The sequence below is a fragment of the Ctenopharyngodon idella genome, chromosome 7 (genome assembly GCF_019924925.1).
Source record: "Ctenopharyngodon idella isolate HZGC_01 chromosome 7, HZGC01, whole genome shotgun sequence".
NCBI lineage: Eukaryota > Metazoa > Chordata > Actinopteri > Cypriniformes > Xenocyprididae > Ctenopharyngodon > Ctenopharyngodon idella.
The window spans coordinates 5,046,671-5,058,246 of record NC_067226.1 but is presented as its reverse complement, the minus strand read 5'-3'; the positions used below and the strand labels follow the sequence as shown (position 1 = coordinate 5,058,246).

Here is an 11,576-nt window from a genome sequence, read left to right as displayed (position 1 = left end):
TTGGATTAAATGTTTGGGAAGAGGATTCTTTGCCCCCAAATGACACCTAAGCTATTTTTGACTAGTCCCATTTGGACTGAGTAGGTGGACTGCAAATTGCTGTTTCGTGCAATCAAACGTTGAGGAGCATATTCAAGTGGTAAGGCTCTCTAAGGTCATAGGCAGTTTCTTGGATTATAGGCTACGGAATATATTGTTGTAACAAGAAGGAGAGCTGAAAAAGGACCTTGCTGGTTCACTTAAAAGTGAACATGCATTTTGCAGCCACTAGGAGGGGCTACGTAAACTGTCAGAAGAATAAACAAACAACTATTGACCACTGCTTCAACCTGATGTGGTCCTGTGGAACATTAAAATATTGCATTGTGATATTAAAAAAAGGTTACTGCATCCATTACACAACACAAAATTAAGATCTAAACTGAACTCACTGCCAGAACGCAAAGGATGTGCTCAGAAAGTGGGAAAAAAAGAAGAAAAAAAGACAATCACAATTATAAGATAAATATCTGTGATGAAGCATCATTCTCACACATGAAATGAACATCTTAAGTGCTGCCCATCGAATGAAAGAAAGCGTGGATAACTTTCAACTAGTATTTGAATTCATTTAAGACAATGTAAGCAAGTGCCATCTATCATGTGCATCATTTATCTCATTTATCCAGATATCATCACAACAGGCCTCTCCGAGTCTTTCCTCCAAGCAGGACTTTCCATTGAACGCAGTTAGAGAAAAGTACCATGTCTGATATTGGTTTATAATCAGCTTAACCATTATGAAATATAGGAGAGGCTCGTGTTCAACCTCTCCCTGACTCCACCATCCACTGATTGTTTGCCCCAGGATAAATGGGAACCCAGCTCGGCTCTATGCTATCTGATTAGGTAGGGTTAATTACTGTGCTGTGTTTTTGAACTGGCTGTATGTGAGCCCCAGCAGTAAATAGATGGGCCTGCTTAATTCCCAATCAAAAATGAATTTTAATTAACTCAGCAACACAAGGCCCACACTCCAGGATGGTTTCCAGTCACTGCTGACCCCGTATGCAATGTGCCATAGAACACGGATACACTCCAGGCCTCCTAATAATAAAGAAACAATGGATCGCTCGATCACTGACCATCAGCACAGAAGGGAAGCATGATACGTGTCACTGCACTGGTGGAAGTAATTCCTAGTGGGCTTCATAAGAAGCCAAAATATTCCAACCTGATGTTTCCCAATAATGAACCACTCACTGTCAGTCAGAAAATGACCCTTAAAATATAGAACATCATTTGTGTTCATATTTAATGAGATGAATCTTTCTCTTTTTTGTAAGAAGTGTCTTAACAGCATGGCTTTTTAAAACACTTAGCAGCACTTAAAAAGACCGGCCATGTTATTGTTTCCCCATTTAACTGTCAGGAGGCCTTTTGTAGCCCAGCATTCAACAACAAGGGGCCACGCTTTCCTTGTTCCCTCAGTTTGTTGTGATTGGATTAATTGGGTGTCATTCACTTCTGCAAGAGGTCAGCAGACATACATTTGTGGTCAAAAGTCATCCATCTATCACACTGCAGAAATGAAAAGTCAGACATGTCAAGCAAGAGAGGCAGAGAGCAAAGGCTCAAACAATGGATTTTAGGGGCATGGCAATGTCCCAATCTGCTAGGGTTGCGACAGCCTATAGTTTGAATTAAACTATAAATGAATGTCTGGGGGCATAGTAGGTTTGCACCCTAATGTCTTATGAGGAGATATGAATTACGATTTCATAATTTATGTCTATTCATCACCTTCAGGGAGATCCAGATCTCAAAGACATTAAACGAGGCACATTTTCATCTCTACTTTGACAGGGATGTACAATAAAAGTAAAGGAAAACTAGTACGCCAGATTACTTGCTAGCAAACAGAGCACTTGTACCCTCTGCATTGCCCCTAATGGTTAATCTCGGGTGGATCTCTGCCTTGATTGGTTAAGAGTCTCCGCAGGGCAGGTGAAAGCCCCACCAATTGCCCACCATGAAACAGTAACACTTTTATCAGTGAAGTAACAGCTAACAATTATATTACCAGAGCCAAACGCGGTCTCCTATCTCACCGCTAATCAAAACACAGCCCATCTGTTGTGTTGTTGCTCTCAAAATGACTGTTTATCTGAATATGGAAAGTGAGTCGTCTAGCCGATCATACACATCCAGTGGAAATATTATAACGACAAGAATGAAGAATATGAACAAATTAGATCATGAGCATTGTTCAAAATGTTTTTAAAAGCTCAAACCCTCTTTTCTCTATTTATAACACACATCACAATCACACAAGAACACACATACACACACATCCCCCTGTGAGCACTTCACATAAATACTCACACACACACACACACACACACACACACACAAGGGAAACACACACTTTCCCTTAGCTGTGCTTTTGTGTTTTGTCAGAATTAATGAGAAAAGTTCCCTTGCCCTAGGGGTAATTAGTGTCCTTGGAGTTAAATAAGCTAATACTTAGACACCTCTGGCACAAGCAATTATGTTTGTGTATTGAATAATTGATTCAAAGAGGGGGGAAGGGCTGCTAATCAGATCTGAGCATAATGAATTGATTTAATTAACAGGGGAATCCGTGGCTCTCTGGGAAGCGCGCGCATTTATTCAGTAGCAGGAGCGCGCGGAGCGCATAAATTGGGTGAGAAAGGCAGCGTGAGCATGCTGTTAGGAGTTGTCAGCCTCAGAATTGGATTTTTTGAATATAGTTACAGTTTCGGAGCAAATGAGAACTGGGAGGAACACGTTTCTACTCCGAGAATAGCTTCTTCGCGGCAGCTCAATTTAAACGGCTGTTTAAATTAGATTTGAGTTAGTGTAGTCGTTTCATTTTCGCATGGAATGCACCGTGGCGTCTCACTTTTAGTTTTAGACATCGTTAATTGCAAGCGTGGATATTACTGACGCGCTGCGCACGCGAACACAACTGGGGGGACATCGCTGCATGTAATCTCCGAAATACATTAAACAATAGAATAACAGACACACATATGCTTCTCTCTACATGGCTTTCCGTCTCTGAACAGCGGAAAACCACACAGACGAGCTTGTATAATTAAAGCTTGTGGCAGCAACGCGGACGATCATTATTTTGTTGTTGCAAAGCAATTTCTTCTCAGAGACGCGAGCGGCGCGCGCAGAAGTGTGCTGGAGCCGAGAACGGATCGCCTGGAGCCGGACACCTCGCTCCTCAGGACGATGGTGTTAGACAAGGAAGAGGGTAAGTGCACGGATGATTATTAGTGCATTCATTTGCTCTCTACGACTATGAAGAACGCGGGACAGTAAGGAAATGCAGCATTTAGCGTCCATTTTCTCTCCGAACGGCACTTTCATGCTCCAGTTCGTTTGTCATATCAAACGGACACGTTCGTTCGTCAGGATCACATGAGGGGGAAAGCGCGTACGGTACTCTAAAAGACTTCGAGTCGGGAGAGACATGCAGAATGCGGTGTACTTCTCTACTGTTCCCGTGTATGAGATATGATATTATCTGTTTAAAAGACGTAGATAGAGCTGAACCAACGTCGCTATACTGCGGTGTATCAGTTAGCGCTCGTGCAAATCTGTGAAGTTACGGAGATGTTTTATTCGCAGCGGCTGCCCTCGCTCACAGGTGAGAGCATTTGAACCTTAACCCTACTGATAAGTCTAATCGAGAACTATTTTATCACCAAATTGATATCAGTGTATTCAGTTTGTAAGCATTTTCGTGTTTTTACAGGCATATGAACAATGAACGTCTCTGTATATACGCTGCACTCTGGTTCCTATGGAAACCGTTTATAAACTTTTCTTTTGGAGCTTGTGGTGCTGACAAGTTTTTGGTGAAGCTGTATCCGTTTTTGTATTTTGATATGTTTCTTTAATAGTGTTGAGAGAGGAAAAAATCCCTACAAAGCGTCTTTGACCTAAAAATGCCGTTCTTGTCATCTTTCATGGAATAGTGTCATCACACACACATTTAGTTTTAGCCAGGGGCCCTTTCCCCTCTAAAGTAATGGCTTGCATTTCAGGCCCATATTTATGTTTGAAAATGGATATTTCATATCTCTTTGAGCCAACCATCCTTTCACTAACCCATCTAAAAACCAATAAAGGGATTGCCGTAGAAACATAAATTGGTCTGTCTCGCTCAATCCATGTTGCGCTAATGTACCCAGATTAACTCAACTGTAAATTGTCTCCTTTGGATGTCTGTCCTGCTAAAAGTTCCCCATATGATTCATGATTGAGATTGCTTTTAACAGCTATTGGCTAAGCAATATGGTAAATGTACAAGGTGATGCAAATGGCATTAGTAAGAGAGGATGCACAGGAGCATGTAATGCAGTCAATACTACATTAACTACTGATGCCCAATTACAGAAGCAGGGAGAGTGGCTTTTAGGAGCATTAGGACTTACAGAAAAGCTTAGATCACCTGCTGCTCATTGCCTAAAAGCTTCACCCTTTGCTTGCTGGTGCCGACCAACTGCGCTGGCATTTTGGCAGGGATGGGGAGGCAGCTTGGATCTGCTCTCTTTCCCTCTTTCTCTCTCTCACACACACACACTCTCTCTCTCTCTCTCTCTCTCTCTCTCTCTCTCTCTCTCTCTCTCTCTCTCTCTCTCTCTCTCACACTCACACACACACACACACACACACACACACACACACACACACACTTTTAACTAAGACGGGAACAGGCTATGTTCAGATAAGTCTGACTCTAATAAAAGGCTGTAGTCTGAATCTAAATATATCAGTTGAGGTATAGTATCATCATAGTTCAGTACATCTTGTACTGAATTCAAAGTGAGGGAAGCTAATGAATAAGATGAATTGTACTGAGCCTTGTGAAAAAAAATATAACCATATGCGCAACCCTCATGTTCGCTCACGTCACCCATACGCCTCTGTATAAGTCACCAGATCCTCTGTAATTATGAACTTGCTTATGCATTGTGATATTTCAGATTTAGAAAATATGTTCTTCAAACAAAACATTTTATAATGCGGTTTTGTAACAATTCTGAAAATTACAGTCTCAGCTCTGTAGCCTATTTGGTTTCCATAAGTGAACTTTCAAAGAGTCTCAATGTGACTCTGTGAAATAACAAAGTCCGGCAATACAAGAATTATCCTGTTACCTTCTTCCCGACATCCTCAGAAAAGTAGGATACAAAGTAGTTTTTACTATTTTTACTATACACTCTAAACTTGCTTTAGTTTTCTGACCTAAAATTCACCCTGTGCTATTAGGAAGCTTTATTAAGAAGTTTCAAAATATGTAAGTTTTTCTATGTGAAATTTTGGGTCATATCTCTGTTCTGTGTATGCGATGATGTATTAAGCGCAGGAGGTTGAAAGTAGAGCGATGTGGGGCTTGTGAGGGATTTTTGCACACACTCGCTGTTGTACTGCTATTACACTGCCTTCCCAAATGATCAACACTTTTGCATTTTAGCATCGTAGGCCTTGTCATCAGTGGTCCTTGCACTGTATTTGATCCTTGCAAAAATGCCGTACTGCTTTCAGGCCATGACACAATACCATACAGTACTTGCTCTTGAACTTTCTTACCATGACTTGGAGGAGGAAGTGGGGAAATGTTTTAAGGTACAGAACAAGCACAACTCCTTTTCATGACTACCTTTAAATAAAAGAAGTTCTCGGTTGAAGTTTAATTCTCTCTGGAGAAATACGCTATTCAGCCATTTTCTTTCCCTTCAAGGTATTTAAAACTATCTGGATTGGGAGGAATAATTGGGTCCTCATTGTGGACTTGTTCAGGATTGATCATTCGCATCGCTGGGCTTCCTAAGAACCTGGTGAAGAGAAAAGAACACCATTCTATTCTTCATCCTGATGATAAATTCTTGGTTACCGTTCGCCATTTAATTTACGAGCCATGCATGCCGACTGACCAATGAAATCTGTTCGTTTGTAATGCGTGTATTTGAATGCAATGTTTCAAATGAATACTAGACCCCTGATCTGTCTGCCGCTGTAATAAAACTCGGGGCTTCAGGCACCCGTTTTTATGTTGAAAAAAATAAGAATTGCCTCATTCTTTACTTGAGTTACCATGGTAATTCTGTCTCATAGCAATTTTATATTGATTTAGAGAGTGGACAGTAATATTTCTTTTCTGTTATTCGCCTTTCTGTGGGTTGATTTCTAATTTCCACTTGGAGATTACTTTTATACATTCCTTAAGTCTTTTCACTTTTTTTCATCCTGCAAGGTAATTTTCTCTCTTGTATTTGCTATTTTCTCAGCTTATTGGCTTGTTCTTACTCTAAATTAAACTTGCCAATTTCAAATATTGAAATTACATCAATGTTTCTCTCGCCCTGGGTCTCTCGCAATATTGCGCCTGGATTCGGGGCCTAATGCTTGTGTTCCTGCCACTTATATTGCTTCAGCCTGAAGAAATTCCTACTTTATAAACATTTCCTCCTGATGCAATTACAGTTCAATATATCTGCAACTGATGTGTCCTCAACGTAGAAATCCATCATTGCTGTGTGGTCTTAAATTGGCATGCTTTTTTTTTTTTTTTTTTGGATGATGGTTTTGAATGCATGATGGTCTGACACATTTTGATGATGTTGAAATGTTAAACATTACAAGGTGATGCATCCTTTTCAATAGTACAAAACTAGCTGGTTGTACAATTTTATTATAATTGCATGCAGGGTCGTCGCTTAAATCCTGGGGACACAGGACCAGATTTTATGAGTCCCCCCACCCCCCATCGCAGGACCTGGGACAACGTTTAAACCCCGTTGACGAGAATTAAACTGAGCAAAAGAGAGAATCCAGATCTTATGCGTACAGTTCACCAAACTCATTTCTGTCTCTGTCCCAAGGCACTTGATCACTATCAAACTTGTGCTTTCTCACATCAGTGACTACAGATATATATCATTTCCCATCATTTCACCACAACTCAAAGGGGACCTGAATAAAGACGAAGGTGAGAGAGAGAGAGAGAGAGAGAAAGTTACGATGCACCTGTCTATGATGCAAATGGTTGCGTTCATCAGAACCGCTTACTAGCTCAATCAGTTTCCCTTCCTGTGTTACGTGCAAACACTTTTATTAAACTTTACACCCCAGGATGTTTACATTTCTAAACACTCTGTCAGACATCAAGGGAGCTTGCTAAGGTTCATGTTGCATCCATACGGACTGTCACGACAGAGTGTTTCTACGAAATCTTTCCCAGTCTTGCTTCTACAATATTTTCCTGTGTAAAGATGTAGTTATTGGCAAGTTTTTAAATAATTTCAATAAACATGGGATTTTTGAAAAGCTCCAAGGACGTACAGTCCATCACTGAAGCACTGGGAACACAGAAAACCTTTTATAACATCCTCAGACATGCTGCCAGTGAGATGAATCGTCATTTTTAGGCTACCTTTTAAAATGTCTCGGAGCAACCTTATCTTTCACCTTGAGTCCTGAGATGAATGCAGACAGGTGCAGTGTTCAGTAAAAAAAAAAAGGAACATGAGCAAGAGAGGTGCACAAAACAAAGTCAAATATCAAAGTGTTGTGTATATGGTATGATGTTTACTCAAATCGGGCCCATCCAAATCTAACTTTATCTTAAAAACAGAAAAAAACACTATATAAATGTTACACTTTTGCTACAATGTCTGTACAAATGTGTGCCTTTTTTCTTTTCAAATTTCTTTCTGCTCTGGAATTCTCTACAATACTAGCTTCCCCCCAGTGGACATGCTCCAAGTAATAGTACATATGCTCTGCTGAAAAAGGGATATACAGCTACATATTGATGATTTTACACTAGGTGGTTTTTAATTTACTTTCCTTTGGTCTTTAGACCACATGTTATTCCCTTGTGTCACCTTGTCGCAGCACCTCACAGTAGCACGTCTCGTTGCAAGGGTGAGTTGCTTCGTCTATTGCATTTGTGTGCGATCACTTTCTCTTTCCCCTCACACACACTCTGCTTCTCTTGCAGCAGGTCGTCACACTTGGCTCCATTTCATCAGTCCCTCTTCCATTCCTGTATTTATTTATTTGTTTATTTTCCCCCCTCCTCCCTTCATCTCTCATCTTTTGCGCCAGTTGTCCCGTGAAGCTCTAGGAATGTTACTTTACCACTGACTGTGACCTATAGCACTAGGTAAAGAACGACGCAGTGACCTACAGCTTGACACGTGCACGCAATTTTCCAAGTTCTGCTGCTGCACTTTTGAGTGTTACTTTTTGATGTGACCTTCTTGTTTTAAAAGATTCAGCCTTTCAAAAAAAGTACAGGTGGCCATGCTAATGAAATAAATGACTAGCATACATTGCTTAAGGTCTCATCCTCCCTGCCAGCTCTTTCCGTCCGCCAGAGACACTTTTATAAACTCCTCATTAACCTTATCACATTCTGTAACTTGATAAAAGCTTTCCTAATGATACCTACACTGATATCCACATTTGGCTCTAATGAAGTTAGAAAGTGCAGCTCGAGGTATCATAGCCGATCATTAGTGTTGCCTTTTTATATATTTTATTATATATATATATATATATATAATATTTCACATTATGATTCTGCACACCTCACCTTGCTGTCTTTATCCTGTAAATATCAACAGATTCACATATGATGAAACAAGGAAAGATACCAGACATGAGTTGTGAAATGTATTTAGACACAGAAAGGGAAAGCATTGTGAATGTTTATGAGGGTGCACTATGCAGTTATGAATGATTAATGTAGAAATAGAATCTTGTGGCATAATTGTAACGGGGTCTATTTATGCATGAGAGTTTCCATCTTGTTATACATTGATCTTCCATTATGCCTATTAGTTGGAAGGCCTTTTTTAATCCCTTCTGAAATGTTCCCTAGATACATATTCGCAAGAGTGTGTTTACTGGAGAACTGCATGCACACACTGATAACTGTTGTTGTTTTTAGGATGGTGTGTTTTCTTGTAGGTACAGGGGTATGTAGGCATGTGTGCACACCTGTGTGGGTACATGTTTACCATGTGCATTAGTGTGCATGTATACGTGTGTGCGCAATCGTTTTGCGTGTGCAGAAAGTATTTACTGTGTATGTTTATAACACGTTTGAATGCACACACGCAGCATGTCTCAGGGTGCCGTTGAAGTTCTAGTCCTCATTATAGCTGATGTGCATCTGTGTTTCGCAATGGAGCTGTTGAAGATTACTGAATGGTGGAGTGCAGCGAGAAGTATTTTGAATTGAGTAATGATACACTGTTCAATGTATGATTCAATTTGTCATTCCTGGAGTGAGGAAGATAGTCAAACTAATGCTTTAATGTTTTTGGAGATTGTAGCCTCTTGACTCACCTCACAACACTCACTCACTCACTCACTCACTCACTCACTCACACACACACACACACACACACACACACACACACACACACACACACACACACACACACACACAGTCTCTCTCTCTCTCTCTCTCTCTCTCTCTCTCTCTCTCTCTCTCTCTCTCTCTCTCTCTCTCTCTCTGCATGTATAAAACATATATTATGTATATTTGTTTTTGAAAAGTCTCTTATGCTCATCAAGGCAGCATTTACTTGATCAAAAAACATATTATGAAATATTATTACATTCTCAAAGAACTACTTTCCACTGTCCATATTGAAATTTTAAATTATTCTTGTGACGACAAAGCTAAATTTTTACGAACCATTACTCCAGTTTTTGTTTTTGATCTTTCAGAAATCATTATGATATGCTGATTGGGTGCTCATGAAATATCAAGGTTTTAAACTTGTGCTGCTTAATATTTTTCTGGAAACAGTGATATTTTTCTTTTCAGGATTCTTTTAAGTACTTTTTTTTTTTTTTCTTCCCAAAAAAAAAAAATGTAAAAAAAGAAAGGAAAGGGAAAAGTATTTATTGTCTTTTTATTTTATTTTTATCATTTTAGTGCATCCTTGCTTAAAGAATGTAAAAAATGCTTACTAACCACAAACTTTTTAACGGTAATATTGTATTCATTTTAGATAGCTAAGTATACATGTTTATTATTTTTTTTGTTTATAACTTAATGCAGTCATAGGTTATTATAATGAATAATAACACTGTCAAAGTTTGTACTCTTTGCTGTTAAAGGAGAAACCGAACCATTTATCATAATACCTTTATACACTTTTATTTATTTATTTATTTTTTAAAATCTAGGGATTCAATTCATCAGTATTTGAAATGCTGACTAGGTCACTGTTATAAATATAGGAAACATGTAGGCCAGAGGGTTTTTCTTTTCTATTGGGACAACATAATGAAAACTCCCCCCAGCTCAATAAACTTTCCATATATATGCCACAAACCGATAATAACAAACCTCATGTAAAGTACTTAAGAAAATAGTTGGGGGAGAGAAATCCAATATAGCCTGTGTAAACACATTCCATCCAAATATTACATGGATATTAAAATCTATTTCTTTTTTTAATAAAAAAGCCACAACATATAAGGGACGACGCTGTTAGAGAAAGTGCTGGAGGGAGGCTGGCAAATAGAAACTCAGTCCACTTAATGAGATACTAACTTCCACAACTCATTGGCCGACCTTCGATAAATCAGATCTTGAATACCTAATTAAAGGCAGTGATTGCAGGTTAGTTTGTATTGTTCCTTAAAGGGGAAGGACACAGTATTGGTGAGGATGATTTAATCAATGCTCAGCGTGAGGGTTCTGATCCATTAGAGTGGCAGCTGTGGTCCAAAGCACTTGGCCACTCTGCTCGGCTTTAATTGAAATTGGAAACTGAGCACAGGCTGAATAATGCTGTCCAGCCCCCTTTTCTGCCGGCCGCTGATTTTACCCTTTCTTGACACATTTAAACATGACAGTCTCCTGTGCACGGTTGGAGCCTATAATGGAGTGGCCGTTTGATTTAATTCTTGAATTCTCCAGCAACATCAATAATCTTGTATGGTGTGGCCATTCAATCATAGTGCTCTCAATGCTGCTATGGAAAAGGTTAGAATACACACCCATTGACGTTGCAATTTTGAATAACGTGCAAACTTTGCGCAAGAGTTATGCCGGTGAAAAGTCCTAACCTCGGTCAGTATTCACTACAGAAAGTGAACGTAAAAAGTGACGGAGCTGTCTGACGCTGCATTATGCGAATTTCAACATAATATGGTGATAACAATATATAACAGTCTTAATTTATTCCATTATTTCTCTTGTGGCCCGTACATATAGTGAAACAAATGAGAAGAATAGTATTGTGTGTTAAACAGGGTTTTTTTTTTTTTTTTTTTTTTTTTTTTAAGTTGGTGCTTGAAGTAAAGCTGCTCTTAATTTTCATTGATGACTGCAGTGTTAGGAAATATTATAGACTGTTAATTTTATTTATAGGCCTAATTCATTGTATAATAGAACTAAAAAATGTTTAAAACATTTTCAAAGAGGAACTAATAGCCTAATCTTTTATTAACCTCACAGCATGTCAGTTATGCGGTGATGCGCTATGAAATTATTGCGGGGCAAATTTATTATAATACTAATTTAA

At 39.1% G+C, this 11,576-nt stretch overlaps 1 protein-coding gene across 3 annotated transcripts in view; it reads left to right on the top strand.

Moving 5' to 3' along the window:
- Positions 1–2,621: 2,621 nt before the first annotated feature.
- Positions 2,622–11,576, top strand: part of lmo1 (LIM domain only 1) — a 30,342-nt gene continuing 21,387 nt past the window's right edge. The window contains exon 1 of one of the 3 annotated variants that reach the window (XM_051899071.1): positions 2,622–3,265. In XM_051899071.1, the coding sequence (XP_051755031.1) occupies positions 3,244–3,265 (22 nt within the window). In that variant the 5' untranslated portion in view covers positions 2,622–3,243. Of the gene's footprint in view, positions 3,266–3,506; positions 3,662–11,576 lie in introns of those variants that run through there. The other 2 variants (XM_051899073.1, XM_051899072.1) reach the window with 2 other exon arrangements.